Consider the following 17,258-nt stretch of genomic DNA (forward strand, 5'->3'; position numbering starts at 1 on the left):
ACTCGCAGCCACATTCAAATTACCCCTTTAACCCTATACCGTTCAGGACATTAGTATTTATTATGTCAAGTAATTCCTTGTATGACTGGTATGATGACAGGAGCCCAGATGACTTATTGGCTCGATAATTCACAAACATACCAGTGCAGCTGGCTGCTGAGTTGGGGAGTTTTTGCAGCCAAGAGTCAAGTGGGTAATTGTGAAAAACAAACTACAGAGAGAGTGTGTGCCAGAGTTCACCTACAGTACATCAACCCCCACATTTTCTTCTCTCGCTTTTTTTTCCCTTTCTTCCTCTCACACTTCACAAACCCCACTGTACATCTCTAAATATACAAGGTAAGCTGGAAATGATGCCTCTGAAGAGTTGGGGGTGTTTTAGGTTAAACAGCTCAGCTATATATATATATAAAAATAAGCTAAAGTGATAAGTTTATGAACATTTCTGTATCCGGCCTTAAAATCCCACATGAATGAGGATAGTCTGACAGTCTCAACACTCAGGTCCAAACCAAATTATATGATCTATTTTCTTTTAATCTATCACCATCATCCAGTCAATATTTAAATTATCCATGCTTTACTGGGTGGCTAAACTGATGATACTCCTGATAAATGTTATGTCATTTTGTTGACTACAAAATGAAGCTGGCATAAACTGACTAAAACTGCAGTTTGTTGAACTGAAAAATGAGCCCAAACATGTAGAAAACAAGTTTATAGCTCAATTCAGATAAAGGTTTTTGGTCTGCATTTTCTTTCTTCATAACTGATTCTTTAGGCCTCAAAGTTATAGCTTATTAAATGCCGAGGTGAGAGCTAACTATGTTGCTAGCCATCTGCGAGGCTTCACTTCAGCTAACTGTAGCCACTGTTTGAGTTGTCTTTTTGTCCTTTATAATGCAATTTTTAAATGCTTTTTTGCATTCACCTGTATGTTACTTGATACTAATTATCAGGAACCTATGTGCCAAAAACATTCAGGCTATGCATATTGCTAAACAAGCTATTGCTAACTGATAACCAGCCAACTGTCTGACCAGCCTCCAGGCTCCAAAAGGCCAAAATGGTGATGGCCATAAAATGAAAGGTCAAAGTGACATTATAGCAAGTAGTCTATGGTTTAGCAATTTTTAGTAATTTCATGTGCTAATATGCTGAATTAAGATGCTAAACATGATGAAAAGAAATGGTACCTGTTTAGTATTTGGAGGAAACACTATCATTTAAACATGTAGCACTGGGCTTAATGAAAGGGAATAAAAACACATACAAAGTAGTTTCAAGCACATTAGCTTCTTATACCCATATGAAAATAGCATTATGTGGCAAAGTTATCACAAACATTCTCTTTTTTTCACCAGATCAGGTAAGAAAACACTTTTCTTTTTTTTAAAAAGTAACAGTTGTCAGATGGTATAAGGAACATACATACAAGCCTTTTTTCAATAACTTAAAATGTTCTGACTCTAAATTATCAGACACAAAATAGCATCAGAAAGGTCATAAAAACAACAACATTTGTAAAGTTTATCTTAGTTTTCTTGTTTTAATAGCTAACCCTTGAGTTACTGTGTAGAAGGTGGGATCCTACAGAAACACACTCTGGGGTTAGGACTTTAAAATGAATGTGACTGCTTCCACCAAAACATATCTGGTGGGGGAGAGACATTTCTGTATGAAAGGAAAAAACTCAAATAAAGAATATAGATGTGAGCAGAAACATATACTGAACCACACAGGCATACAAAACAAACACACATGCACGCACTATTTGACACTGAAGCTGAACACTGGGGATACTGGGGTAAACTGACAGGATTAGTTTTTTTATGTTCTGTCCCTTTGTTTAAACCTCGCAGTTATTATGACACAATGAATCTTTTTTTCAGACTCTATCTCAGTCACATGTTGTTTGCAGTATTTTTTATAGAGAGTAGTAACAGTAGCAACAAATAAATAAGAAACATAGCACACAGTCAGGTCACAAGCCAGTTCTTGTTCCACCTGTGACAATACTTTGAGACAAGGAAACCTCATTAAAGCAAAACTATATGTTTTCTATACCCATATAAGTGTAATTCCAGTGTTTGCAATGAGTTACATAAAATTAAATATGGTTTGAGAGAGACCATCATTTTTAATGAGCTAATAATTGATATCACACATGGAAATTCTTCTGCTCCTGCAGTGTGTTGACGATATAATAATCTCTGTTATTATATTATCCAATTAGAAAAACAGCTAAGTTAGGCTTTTTTTGGTTAATTTTTACACCAGATATACTCCTTATTCTAATCTAACTGTGATTATCACACAATCCAGGCTTTCAGCAACAAACTCCTTATACACTTGGTTCTGTCAACATTTAAGTGCAGTTTCTGTCTGCTGATATCAAGACAAGGTTCCAAGGAGACTTTTGAAATTGCACTATTTTATACAGTTCTACAGCGATGCAGTTTCATTTCCCCACAGGCACAGTGCTTGCACACAGTTCATCAGTCTTTGGGTGCCACTTGTTGCTTCATACCATCAACTGTCAAAGAGGCAAGCATTCTCTGGAGAAGGTCCACCTTTTCTTTACACTCCATTTTCTTGTTTCCCCCTCCTCTGTTACTCCCGGTATAGGTAGAGGTTCACCAGACAGTCATTAGTAGTGTTACTGAGGAGATCTCACAGGACGAGCGGGTTACTGACAAATGAATAAATACTTGTACAAAGGGAGTCCATTTGGGTCTTCTCTGGGTTATCCACAAAATGCACCATGTTCTCCTTGTCCCTGTGGTAGAAATACAGGAAGATGGGATTACAATAAGAAACATAAAGCACAATTATAATTGTTTTTTCTTTTCTTTTGTTTTATATATTCTATGAACTAACCTGGGTTTCTTTTAGTTCTACATCAGCATTGCTCTCATAGCTGCTTTACTGATCCGTCTGCGATTCTTCCTCATCCTTTTTGTTTTTTGTGGTCGAGTTGGGAGTCTGGGGGCTGTAGGAGCCGATGGCTTTTTTGTGGTTGTTGTCGATGTTGTTGTCTCTGTAAGATGGAAAACAAAGAGTGTAAGAGAAAATTACAAAAGCTGTGCATAAGATTAGCTTGAACAGGCTTCAGTCAAACTCAGCACATCAGCTGATATCAGTGCCAGCTCACATTGATTGTTTACTCAGTTTCTATACAGGGCTTTCTAGTTAAGTTACTTTAACCTGTCTACAGTTGCTGGCAGTCTGTAGGCCGCTTTGCAACCCAACTTCATCCAGGCTCTTCCTTTACATGCCGTGTCTTACTTAAAAAGCAATCAGCCTTTTGCTTTAAATGTATGTACATGGAGGGGGCCTCATGCTTTCCACATGTGTGCATGAACTATGGGACAGTCCCACCACTGAACCATAACATAAATATGGATTACTGCAAATGGAAATATCTTTTTTGACTGAAGTGGTCCTGACTCTATATACAATCTATTACATTCACTCTTGTGATAAAATATACTCTTAAATATTTTAAGCACGCTGTTTTAGTTAATTGAACAATTTACTTAATTCTACACTGTTTAAAAAAACGTTAAATAATCTCTGTTACCTGGTTTCTGAGTTGTAGTTTGGTGACTGGGATGATGTTTACCATGTAGGTGGTGACTGACTGTCTCCTTTTCTCTCTGCCTTTCTTCCTCTTCTCGCTTCATCTGCTGCTGTCTCAGTATTTCCTTTTCTTCGTCCAACCTTTTATGGAGAAGCAGAAGCTCTTTTCTCTCCTCCTCCAGTTTGGCTTCCGCAATCTGTAATATCCTCTCCTGCTCTGGAGTCTCGTTTTCTCTTTGTCGCGCCAGCTCACGGGGTTCCGGGTTTGGTTCTTTGGTGGGTCGGAACCTGCCCCTAACTGTGTCAGTGACTGTTTCCTCGGTAGGGCTGAATTTTGTTTCAGGAGTAACATGCTGAGAGAATCCACTTGTGTGACTCTTTGAATATTTGCCTTTGTCTTCTTGCCACAATGGGCTGTGTGTTTGTGTCTCTTTGTTCTCCTCGTTAACTTTCCCTCCAGTGTTAATGATGTGCAACCCGTTCCCACCTTCAACCAACTTGTTCTTCACCTCAGTTCCAGCTGTATCCACTGAGGAGGCAGTTTTGTTGTCATCTGAGACCACGCCATCCTTCCTCTCCACATTCTCAGTTTCTTTAGCCTCAACAAGCTTGCTGATGTTATGAGCCCAGTGTGGAGCAAAGAGAACAGCTTCTCCAGAACGAGAAGTGTCCTCCCCAGCAAGACTGTATCCTTCTCCGGGCTGAGTGAAGGTGTCTCCTCTGGGACTCCATTGCTGCTCCAGGAGATCCTCCAGGTGGGCCCTCTGGTTCTGTTTGAGCTCATCCAACTGATGAAGTTCATCCTTGGAATGCAGCTTAGCCTTGTCAGAAAAAAAGAAACAAAATTCATTTTACTTTTATTTTATTTACAGCTATAAATGCACTGCAGTGCACAGGTACAACACAGTTATGCTTGGAAAGAAAAATTCTATTTGCCTTGCACTGGTATGACAAAGAGACAAAAGTAAGCTTTCATTCTGAAAAATAATGATAGTAAGCAGAGTTTCTGTGCACCTGTCCCTGTGCATGTCCTTGGCTATGCGTCTGGTTTCGATGCAGGTAGCCGTGCTGCCTGCGAGAGGATTTCTTCTTGTGCGGTGGAGGACGAGGAGCAGTCTGACATCTGCACTCCACGTGATCCACAACTGACACCACTGCTTTAGCATAAGTGGGTTTCTTGTTGATGTACTCGACCTTCATAACCTAGGGAGTTTGAGAATAAGATGGGAGGAACAGGAAACAATTCTGAGAACAGCACTAACAGATGTGCGTGTGTATACATGTATGTGTATATAGCTCTGTGTGAGGTTGTTTACCTGCAAGTATCTTTTGTGTGTGACAACAGGAACACACTGCAAGCTTTTAGTGTTGCAGCAGCCAGAGCAGCGCTGCACCTCAACGCAGGGTGGCCATAGCAGGAAGTTAGCATTGCTCCGGTCCAACATTGCCCTTGTGACCTCAACCACTTCTGTTCGAACTTTACACAGAGCTTGCTGGGCCGGCTGGGCATCTGATCCATGAGACACAAGTGAACATGAGTAATATGGCAGAAGTGGTGTTACATTAGTATTTCAAACATCCATCCAGCCCTAAATTCATTTTTTCTTTTTTTTTCTCCAGCTTGCTCATTCATCCACTCTAATAAGACTACCTTGTTTTCATGTCTGTTTATGCGATAGTAAAACACAAGCTCCTGTCTGATCACCTGTCAGTACTGCGTATTAGCACTTCAGCAGCTTGTAGACCTGAAGCACGAAGCTTCAAAGGAGAAAATATGCTAGAACTTCTTCTCATCAAAAGGCAAAGATTAGCGTAGGCCCATTAGTGTCTCTCAGTCAACCAGACGGTTAGTGATTAATGACAAGTAATTCAGATATCTGCTTTATCATAATAATGAAAAAAACACTTAATGGGAAGGGTTTTAACCGTATCACTGAAACCATACTTGTCGCATTAATCACTTCACAGGAAACTTGACTGAACACTCAGGGAAAGGAGTCCTCTACTAATGAGGATTGAGTACTGCTACATTCATGAGGAAAATCAGGAATTCTGCATGGCGGCACTAAAACCTTCTATTCATCTTGTATGAATATGAACAGAGTGACATTTATCCACACTAGGAAGAATTTCTGTGAAGATCTGAAGAGCCACATACAGAAAATAAGTCTTTTTGTCATATCCTCCTGAGAACTGAGGAAAAAATTATTTACCAGTGTAACTTTTTTTGTGATTGCCTGCCTCTTTGGAGAATAAGAGGACACCCAAACACATGAGGAATCACTGAAGAGGCCAAAATGTCCTCTATTAAGCACATTGGGACTAAGTAAGGTAGCTCAAATAAGTCAAAAGATAAAGACCAAAAGCAAATGTCAATTACAGAGGCTGGACTTCACGCATTCACAATACATCCACATCTGAAATACAAAAAAATGTCTTCTAAAATATACTGATGGGAATGAAAAGGAACATCTTGATGCATGCTCAATCATCCAGGTAAGTAAATCTCCAAAAGTTGATTCTGTTCATCTGGACGCAGCGTTTTCAGTGTTAGAAACGTTTCGTCTCTCATCCAAGTGACTTCTTCAGTCCCAGCTGACTGCAGGTTTCCCCAATCTTATAAACAGTACATTTGCATAATGACTGAAACTAGCACCACTGAAACGTTTCTCCCACTGAAAACGCTACGTCCAGATGAACAGAATCAACTTTTGGAGGATAAAATGGAAGTTTGGCTGAAGTTTTGGGGGGGTTAAGGGCTCACCGAGGCTCCTTGGTAGTCTGTGACCTCCATTGGCTGCAGAAGTCTCGTCTTCCTCATCTGAAACAGAAACCAAAAACAGCATTTGACTTATGTCCCCGACAAATCATGAGCATTTCATTTTTTTGCATGGGGTGTCATACATATAATCCAAGGCCTTTTAGCGCCCTCTGTATGTGGAGAGAAAAAACTCAAGCTTGTGTCAAAAGAACAAGGAGGAGGATGGGGGCATAGCTGATGTCACATTTGAGTCACAAAATAAGAGACCCAGCCCGAGGGCAAACCAGTTGTTACACTTTTATAAATCTAATAAATCTTGTGTGTTTCTGACATCATGTACACTGCTGTACGTTTTATTACCGGTCACGTTTCCTTTTTTCAATTAGTGTAAGAAAAATGCAATAATTACCACTTATTACTGCATTTCTGTTGTAACAGGAAAAATGTATGCTTTTTTTCTTCATTGTGCAACATGTTGTTCTTTATTTTGAAAGTGCAACATAACCTCAGCTTTTTCAAACCAACTTTAATCTGTGCTAACATGTTACGAAAACCACTTCTCATTGTGACCACAACAATGTAAGAGTAGCATTTTTTTTACTTTAATGTCAATACATGTTTAGGGAAGAGCTACAGATATTTAAAAAAGGACTTCAGGGTTGCACTGGTACTCTAGATGATTGGGTTTTGTGAACAGAATAACAAATGTTTTAGGGGAGCTTAATCTGGCTGTGTGTAACTGAAAATGGTATTAAATTTACGACGTCACGAAGGCTGGAGTAAAAATGCAGACAGCAACTTGGAGTCTGGTTTCAAAGCATGTATCAGTAATAAGATTAGAAAGCTCTGGTCTTTACCTACGGAGTCAGAGAGCAGCAGCATCTGAAGGTCCTCTATTGAGGAGATGGGGCTGTTTCTAACCAGCTCCACCAGGGCTGCAGGCAGAGCGTCCTCCTGAAACACAGATATATAAGAGACCTTAAGATGCACTCTTCTGGATCGTTTGTGAGATTTTAAAAACACAGAAGAAGACGACATTGAGACACATTATCACCAGCGCACCTGGCTACAGATGAGATTTTCCCACATCTGTAACATCTGATCTGAGGAAACTGTTGCCAAAGTTACCAAAGCATAAACAAAAATCCAAACACCAGATTGAGAACATGAATGTGCTATCACTCAAAATCTACAGTTATGTGAAACAGAGATCATTATGCACAATAAAGTTAAAAATACAGCTGAACCTTTGACCCCTACAATGAGGTGATCTGGTGGCTCTGTTTAGCTGCTTGCATGCTGGCATGGTTTGAGAGAGACATATCAGTACAGTTCTCAGTGATTGCCTCCATCCTATGATAAAACATCATAAATTTCAGGGTGCCCACTTTCCCCACCCATCACAGTCACTGAATGATTTGATAACTGTGAAGACATCCTTAGACGTTCGCAGTCTCCAATTTCCAGCTCACTTGAACACCTATGAATTTAGAGCAACGTGTTATAGAGGTCTTTCCACCCCCATCACCAAAACACCAGATGAGGGGAAAATGGTCTTCGATCCCTGCAGTAGACGTAGAAGCACTGAAGTTGTTTGGTGGCACACATGGTGGCTCCTATGTGATTAAACTGATGCATGTATAAACTGTATTCATATATAAAATCTGAAAAACATTGACTGGGCCTTTAAACACTTCTCTGCTACCTTATTACTCTTACTGTGTACTCATAGAAAGGTAATTCAGCACACAGTTCAATGTTATGACCAGGACACAGAAACCGGAATATGGTTCTTTTTGTTTTGTTATTTGGGGTCGTCAAAAGATAACAAACTGTTTTTTTCTCAGTGGATCTGGGCAAATATTTCTATAGTATTAAACCATAAAACCAAAAACAGCCCCACATTGTGAGTCCATGAATTTAACCCCTCTAGTCATTAATGGGTAAGAGACAGCTAAGGAGGGGGGAGAATTAACCAAAGCGGACACACAATGGTCACTAAGAGCACGGTGAATGACTATTGGCGTTGTGTCTTCTCATCTGCTAACATTTAGGGGTCAAAGGAGCAAGGAAGGAGTCAGGAAGTGGGGGAAGGAGTGATACAGAGAGGATGAGAGAAGGGAGGCGCATCTGAAAAAAAGGAGGAATAATAGATGAATTAAAGCTGGGCTGAAACGGACGAGGATCAGCCGTGGGTCGAGGCACTTCCTTGCATTGATTTCAGTGCTGTAAATGTGGTTCACTTGCTTTGGAGTCTCACGCTAGAATGGAACCGATGAAAATGACCAAAAGAGCAAATGTGTGGAGCATTAAGTGAACCATGTTCAGTTCAGTAAATGTTTAATCATTACACAAAGCCATCTGGAAATAAACTTATGTTTTAATACTGATTAATTTAAGGTCTGAAGAAAATAATGAATCCCAGCGGGACGCAGGTTTTAGAAAAAGGAAACGGCCATTCATGCATGAGTATTCTCACCCTGCCCATACTGTTTGCCACTGACATTCCCCCATTGTTGCTCAGATTTTCAGACAGTCAAATAATACAGCAGGGAAATGCCTGCTGTATTACACTCGCATCTCTGCCGCGGAGCTGCCGATGCCCCTGAGGAGTCATCATGATTATTTCCTCCTTTTGCCAATGGAGCAAAGCTGCCTGCTTGGCTAATTGTGTCTGATGTTAATTATAGGACGTGTGCTTTTGTTCACGGTGGTGCCTGCTGTCATGACAATTTGTGTCTAAGCAGGAAATATTAAATAAACATTTCAGTTCTGATAAACAAAGCAGATGTAAACAGATGCAAACTGGACTGGCAGACTATGTAAACACCCTCTGATAATGATTAATGAGCACCTATGGCATGAAGGTGAATTATCAAGGTTAAGAAAAGCGTTTTTATAGGTGCATTTCATATTTCCTGCAGGGAGAAGCATAAAAATAATAATAATATAGAGCTGAATGTCATTTTAATACAAACACCAGCATCTTATTCATTCCGAAAAAGGATAAAAAGCTAAAGTTTCTTAAAGAAAAGATTAAACTCTATCTCAAAATCCAGCTGTATCTGCAGTAGTTAGCCTGTTTGGAATAATTAGCTTCTGTTTTTGACAGCTGCTAATCTACAACACAAAAGACCACTCCTGCCAAACTGTGTCTTATACCTGAACTATTCAGGTATGTTTTCTCCCCTTTTTTCTGCTAATTAGGGCAGAAAAAAACCACAAGACTTGACATACTGCAGTATTTATCACCTGAAGAAACTCCCCATCCCCTGGAGAACTCCTGGACACATTGAAGAATGCCAGGTACAGGCAGCGGCTGCAGTGGGCAGAGGAGGAGAGGGAACATCTAATTGTACATAATTAGAGGGTCGAGTTTGCTGCTGGCGAAACAGCAGCAGCAGCCAGAGCACATGTGTGAGGTTTCACATGTAGTCCCTGAAAGTATGCTGACACATGCTCAATACGGGCATGTGCCAGAAACTGTGAGTTTAATTAATTCCACTGTCATAATTGGCATGAGCGCTTGGAAAGGGGCCTGATGCAATGTAGCCCAAACTAAATTCCATTCTGGTGGTCCTTGGCTAGGTGCATATGATCATTACAGCTTTATACGTGACAACCACTTCATATACCAGCAGCTTCTTTTCTGGTGAAGTTCTTTTAATAAAGAGCATAATTGAACATACAGTCTCTATGATTTTCCCAGCTGCCATGCCATAAACTTTAAAATCACACGTGGGGAATTTCCAGGTTGTATACCTTCAAAGCCTTTTGTGACTTTCTCCTTCAAAAATACTGTCAAAGTTTTCTTTTACATGTGGTGCCTGCAGAGGCGGTGGAATGGAAAGACAGCTTGACGACAGGAATTTAAAGTCAACCGTCATCGCTACATTTAAAATGTACTTTTATGTGAGGCGGTGATAATGATGGAAGTTTACTTATATGTACAGGACTGGATGAAAGAAGGAAAGTGAAGCAATAAAATGAATGTTTAAAGATTCAGCTTTACACGATAAAGATATACTGCAGTTCAGCATTCGCAAAGCTATTGTGTTTGTAACTTATTTTCTTTTTACAGACATGTGCACAAGTTCTCTAAAAAGAGAGTCCTGACAGGAGAAAGTATACCCATATGGGCTTCTTTCAATGGCTCCCTGTTAAATGCTTCTTACCACATACAATGTCTTGAATTACCAGGCCCCATCTTGTCTTTAAGACCGCATAGTACTGTATTACTCCAATACAGCACTTTACTTTCAGAGTGTGGGCTTACTTGTGGTTCCTAGAGTGTTTAAAAGTAAAATGGGAGGCAAAGCCTTCAGCTTTCAGGCCCCTCTTCTGTGTAACCAGCTCCCAGTTTGGATTCAAGAGACAGACACTCTCTTTATCAAAAACTTTCCCTTTTGACAAAGCACATATTTAGGGTTGGATCAGGTGACCCTGAATCCTCCCTTAGTTACACTGCAATAGGTTTAGGCTGCCAGGGGCTTCCCAGTGATGGGCCGAGTGTTTCTTCTTCACTCACCTTTTTAACCCTCTATGTGTTTATACACCCCTCTGCATGTAATCATTAGTTAATATTAATCTCTGGCTCTCTTCCACAGTTTGTCTTTTGTCCCGTCTTCCTTCCCTCACCCCCAGTGTGTCACGGCAGATGCCCCCCCTCCCCTTATTTGGTTACACTGGAGGTTTCTTCTTGTTGAAAGGGAGTTTTTCCTTCTCATTGTCGCCAAGTGCCTGTTCATAGGGAGTTGTCTGATTGCTGGGGTTTTCTCTGTATTATTGTAGGGTCTTACAACTTTACAATATAAAGCTCCTTGAGGAGACTGTTATTATGATTTGCCGCTATGCAAGTAAAACTGAATTGAAACTGAATAAGTTATTCTGGGAACAAACTATACCAACCCATCGGTTCTATGGCAGAAAACTAACTCAATCAATGACCCTTTTTCTTGCTTTTTTAAAAACATTGTTTAAGCCTTCACTTCCCACGATTGACTTGTTAATTATGTGTGCTTTAACCCCATTGACATGACATGAATTGCCTGGGTCAGAAACACAGATGAAATCTGCATGGAAGCAGAAGACTGATAAAATCAGACTTCATATCAGCGAAGGAAAAGTGGACAGGATTTGTTCTAAAATGAACATTACATTGTTGTCTAGGTCAAGTGAGTCTTGACCTAGATGAGTTAAGTTTAGTTTTCCTGCTTGACCTCACCAGATTTTATCCATCTTTTCTGCCTTTATATATTCACTGCTGTTGGCTGATTTTCACCTGTTTCTAAGACACTGTTTTGGCATATAACATGGTGCAAGAGAAAGGAAGGTGTTGATTAAAATAAGAAGCAACATATAATCACAAAAACAAAAATCACACAAAAAAGTACAGAAACAACAAACGTGGTCTCTGTAGGATGGTGTTAATGTATGTATGAATGCGCTGGCTGCCTTTAACATCTGGAACAGCAGCATCCGTGAATGCATCACTTCACCACGTGGTGAAGCATCCAGCTGTAAATGAGCCTATCATGGCAGCGCCCGTTTCCTTGCACATCACCCACAGAGGTTGACCCCTACATGTGTCTGCCCCTGGGCATCCATTCATAACGCCAGTTAATGGGGAGGAATAACAGTTATCTTCTGTATGAAGAGAAGCAGTAAGCGAAAGACCGAGTCTGAAGTTGGAGGTTTTTTGTTTGGTTGGTTTTTTTAAAGGCGGACATGAGCTTAAAAAATAATGACACAGTTTGAACAGCATGTGCATTGCAGTTGGAGTAATGTCCTTACTCAAAATTTAAAAAAAAAAGTAAGACTACAAGAGTCACAGCCCAATGTTAGCCATAAAATATACAGTAGGCTACCGCATATAGGCCCATTAATATATTTATATGCTTCGAGTATTATATACATATATACTACTATTTAATAAAAAAAAATAAAGACTTTACAACACTGTTGTGTTTTATATCCTGCCGTAAACCTTGCGGCTTCACGCTTTGGTGCTTTTTGTTTTTTTTTATAGTGCTCTAATTTCAAAGGGACCACTAATCCCGCTTAAGTGTCCGAGAAGTTTCTAGAACTTTGATTTGAACTCACCTCGGCCACGCCAAACCGCAGACACACCGCTAGCAACGCGAGCAGCAGCTGTACCCACGAGCTCATCTTGCTGCCCAGCCTCGAGCCTCTTCGACGGACCGGGCATTTATGGAAGCGCGAGAGAGCCTCTCTCCTCAGCACTGCGCGCGGGGGGACAGCGGCTCGCCCTGCGAAACTGCGCGCGCGTGCGAGCGTCCGTCCACACCGCGGTCCCACAGCAGAGGTGTTCCCAAAAGATGAAGAAGAATCCGCTCAGCTGCACCAAACTTTTTTTTTCAAGTTCCCCTCGAAATGTAAAGATAAAAATTCAGAGCGACAGTAAGCCTCCTACTTTTAGTTCACTCTTCAAAGTCCGGTTTAGTTCACTCAGTTAAGTTCACCTTGATGCGCTGAAGTGTCCGTTTTTGGCTGAAAGTTCAGATGAAAAGAATAAGAACATTTTAGCAAAAGACATTTCCAAGCAATTAAAGTCTACACTTCAGAAAAATACTTAAAAAAAAAAATATCCAAGAGATTTAGAAAGGAAGTAAAGTTAAAATAATTCCAAGTGTGTCCCAAATTAGCTTCTTTTCTTTTTTTTTAAAAAAAAGTAATAAATTACAAATCCATTTGAATTTTCATTTCCCGACAGTCAAGAGTCTTTTCCTCTTTAACCGTAACGCGTCCCAAAACTCCAGCTTAGAGGCAGAAATAACGTCGCAGGAAGGTAGTTTGCGGTTCTCTTCTTCCAAGGAGTCTTATCAACAAGCAAACCGCTGTGTGGCTCGGTGCGTCTCAGCCCCTGGACCTGACTGATTACGCAGCCGTGTTGTTGGTGGCGGTGAAGGGGAGAGCAGATTTTCACGAGTGTGCGGTATCTCTGCTGCCCCCTGTCCGAAGAAAAGTCGATGCAAGCAAAATTTGTCCACTAACAGCTGCCTGGCAGCAGCCACTCTGAGAAATATTTCCTCAGCCATGAATCATTTATGCAGATATTTGTAAGGCCGGGCCATTTTTTTCCCTTCCTCACATGAATCTTTACAACACACCTTAAAACTCCATTAACTGTAGAAAGCAACCAAAGTAACTGAGTACATTTACTCAACAGCAGTGGTACACCACTTTAGCTATTGTTTCCACAGTCCATGCTGTTTTACTACATTTATTTTAAAGCTATGTACACACGTTCATTTTCATATTTACTTGTTTTGCAAATAATCACAATACAAAGTGTCTTGTACATTGTTATTATATAATATGAAGTGCATTATATAAAGTAAAAGTTACTGTCTGGTACTTCTAAATGGATGCATTAATAGGCTGTTAATGTCCCACTAGTGTCATGTGTGAGGAAAATATGAAGCCCTTGCTGTGATGCTGTGCAACACGATTCCTTTTGCTATTTTTTTAAGAGATGTGTGATTTTTCAAAATGAGCCATCAGCAAATACCTATAATTATCCCCCCAAATTTTGCTTTTGGGCCTAGCAAAATATGATTCATACGGACAGGTTCTGATCAGCTGTGTTCAGTTGGTTTATTGCATACCTTGACTGCTGTGTCTTAACAAACCTTGTAGTTGTAAGTTTCTACTGAATTTCCTCACATGAGCACCCTGTGAGGTCTAACTACTGTCGCGTCTGTGTTAAAATATTGTGTATAAGCTGGTATATTTCTCTCAGCAGTTCAGTTCAGTTTTGGCTGTTTTTTTCTTGTCTGCTGGGTGTAGCGGCGTCTGATAGTTTCAAGGCTGACATATTGTGTACATATGCGCATGCACTTCAGCACCCCCAACTTCAAGGCCCTTCCCACGGCTCTGATGGTAGAGATTATCATCAGAAGGTAGGCCATGCACACAGCATGCACTGCCTTGACGCCAACGCAACCTAGTGATTGAGACTAAAAATTTATGGGTGAGGATTCACTGAGGCCACAGATCATTGAAGCACAAGCATCATTTTCCAAACGATTTTCTGCGCAATCAAACTTCTTTTCGCAAGCGGAGGAGTCGCCTCCTGCTGGTCATTAGGGTTAAGGCACTTTTGAAGTAGCATCACTTTTCAGTCCCAGATGCTACCTCCATTTTTTATGTGCAGTCTATGATTCTGATTAACAGTTAATAAACCCTGACATCTTTAATATTGTTATTCCTTTTCTTATTGTTGATGTTGTAGATATGGTTGTTGTTAATTTTAAGAGGACTAATATTCAACATTAGTTAACTGTGAAAAACTGAATGTTCCAATTATTCTTTAGCATCTGTGTAAAATGAACAGTTATATCTATAACCAGGTACAGCGTGATATCCCATACTTACGTATGGGATATCACGCCTTAAACCATTTGCTGTGCCTTAAACCATGTCAGCACCTATGCATAACCCATATTCTTAATTTAGTGTGTTGTATAACAGACCTTTTGTGCAGATGCTTTGTTAGAGAGGTCATGGGGATAGTTGCCATGCCAACTGACTCCTCTTATTATCAGCATCACCGCCACCAGCATCAGCGAGGTTTTCAGGAAATAAAAGGTGTTTCTAAATATCACAGGAGTTATTCTAAGATTTCTGACCTTTTGATGATCACTTGTGTTTAAAGGACATTTCTGAACAATGCCCGATTGGTGAGTTTGCAGGCCCAAAAATAGCATATCAGGTAGATGACCTTTTTTAGACTTGCTATATTATTTGACAGAAGAAAAGAGCAAGTAAGTTTTTATATAATAGAAAACATGTCTAAAAGGGATAAGAACCCTTTTTCTTTGACTGAAGCAATCGCTGTAGCTATGAATGCCCCTTACAGTTAGCGAAGTCCTACAGGTCAGTCGTGGCCCTGTGAATAATAGGATGCCATTGTTTTTCAAACAAGAGTTGATGGAGGAAACAGCATGAGTTATGGAGCTATATTTACACTCGTTTCATATTCACACGTTTGGCCAAGGCTGCTGGCAGTACGCGGTAACAATTGTGACTTCGGATACAAGTGCAACGCAACACTCAGGAAATTGTAGTGACGTAAAGGAAAATTATCAAACTGCATGACAAAAGTTACTGCATATAAAGAAATAAGACACTGACTGACTGACTGACACCTGCTCAAAGGTATGGGGTTACTTTGAAAAGCTGCTTTTCATCTAAAATAATAATTGATCAGAAATGTCCTAAATAGCAGATACTGATTTAAATTATTTGTAATTTTTCATAGCTTATCACGCTAAAAAATCGCTAGAAAATCATTTAAAAAAATTTTTTTCTAATCGTGTTATTTCAGGTCAAGAGGCAAGAAATTTGGCTTGTTTAGTTTCTGTGATACGAGCCTTTCTAAAACTCACCAGGGCCTTTTTTGATCTAAACACCCAAAGCAATTCCAGGAAGCTGTGGCAAAAAAAAGAAAGACAAAATAAAAGAATTACAATTTCATACAACAGTGTGTGCTCCCTTCGGACAGTGCAAACTGGCTCTAACCAGAAAGGGAGAAGGCCCGCAATTCCTGAGAAGTGGAAGGTGCGCAGTTCAGCTATAAAAGGCAAGTACATCAGAGTCCACTGATTCAAAAAACAGATGCCTCAGAGGTTCTCAGCTGGCAGTGAAAAACACCAAAAAACACAACATGCTGGTTTCAGTGTCAGCAGTGAAGAGACAACTCCAAGACGCTGGTCTTCAATTTAGGGAAACAAAACCAAAAACTCCAGATTGGCCAACACATGGAAAAGATTATTATTGGTTAAAGAACAGAGACTGGAGAGAGGAAGAGTGGAAAAGGTATTATAGATAGATGTTGATGGGTCTTGATTGCTAGTGCCATAATCTGTAAAACATGGGCTGATTTCAAACTTTGGGAATCGTTTGTCTTTGGTGAAAATAACAGAAGAAGTTTAAGTCTTTTAATGTGTTTTTAATCTGTTTGTTTTTGACTGTTTTCTACTATGTGCTTCCTTTTTTTTCAAGTATCAGCAATTATGCTAACACTTGACAACAAATTTTGAGTTCAGGTTGCTCCCAAAACATCAGTGTGTGCTGCTGTGTTTGGTTTCTAAGGAGAAGGGGGAAAAGGAGGTGGAGACTGAGAGGGAAGAGGAGGATGAAGGTGGAGGTGGGTGGGAGGAGGTTTGACTAGAGGTAGGGATTTTCCCACCGGCAACATGCATTCATATCTGTCCACTCCGGTCTCTCTCTCACAGATACACACTCACACACACACGCACACACACACACACACACACCTGTGGCTACACCTCAACATAATCCCACCATCCATCCATCTCTAGACGGGAGGCGACTTAATAAGAAACTTTTTTTTTAAAAAAAGACTGTTTACACATCTGTATCAAAAGCCAATTAAGTGTAAGTGTTGATCCGTGATCTCTCACAGATCAACACTTACACTTCGTGTGCATGCATGCAAATGCACACTCTCGTGTGCACGCACAAGCAGACAAAATGCATGCAAAGAGCATTCGAACATGTTAGAGCACCGTTGTGTAGAGCAGATCACACCACATCAAATATTGGCTCTTTCACACACACGCACGCACTCGCACAGAAAAACACACACACACACACTTAGTGTCTCTTAGTTGGACACCATTTTCGCCATGCACAGAGGACAGAGGGGCCTCTATGTTTAAGAATGGAGTGAGAAATGGCAGAATTCGCTCAAATATTTAAGTGCTTTTGAGAAGATCCGGAGAAGGTCACAGCGCCTGAACTAATCTCCTGTCGGACAATGGCGGCATTTGATTTCATGCGTTTTTCTGCCGTTAGCTCTGAGGCTTCAGTGGTTAATTTGACGCAGTAATCGCATAGCTGGACCCCCCCACACACACACAAGTGTGCA

General features: G+C 40.4%; 1 protein-coding gene across 1 annotated transcript; it reads right to left on the reverse strand.

The window, feature by feature from the left end:
• Nucleotides 1-1,277: 1,277 nt before the first annotated feature.
• On the reverse strand, nucleotides 1,278-13,246 carry pdgfbb (platelet-derived growth factor beta polypeptide b). Its single transcript, XM_031740172.2, has 8 exons — nucleotides 12,446-13,246; nucleotides 7,201-7,297; nucleotides 6,347-6,403; nucleotides 4,899-5,092; nucleotides 4,597-4,785; nucleotides 3,584-4,403; nucleotides 2,881-3,040; nucleotides 1,278-2,779 (listed from the first exon to the last, which is right to left on the reverse strand). Exons 1-7 carry the CDS (start codon nucleotides 12,509-12,511, stop codon nucleotides 2,898-2,900), a joined length of 1,566 nt encoding a protein of 521 aa, XP_031596032.1. The 5' UTR covers nucleotides 12,512-13,246; the 3' UTR covers nucleotides 1,278-2,779; nucleotides 2,881-2,897.
• Between the last annotated feature and the right edge of the window lie 4,012 nt (nucleotides 13,247-17,258).

This window comes from Oreochromis aureus, linkage group 4 (assembly GCF_013358895.1).
Source record: "Oreochromis aureus strain Israel breed Guangdong linkage group 4, ZZ_aureus, whole genome shotgun sequence".
NCBI lineage: Eukaryota > Metazoa > Chordata > Actinopteri > Cichliformes > Cichlidae > Oreochromis > Oreochromis aureus.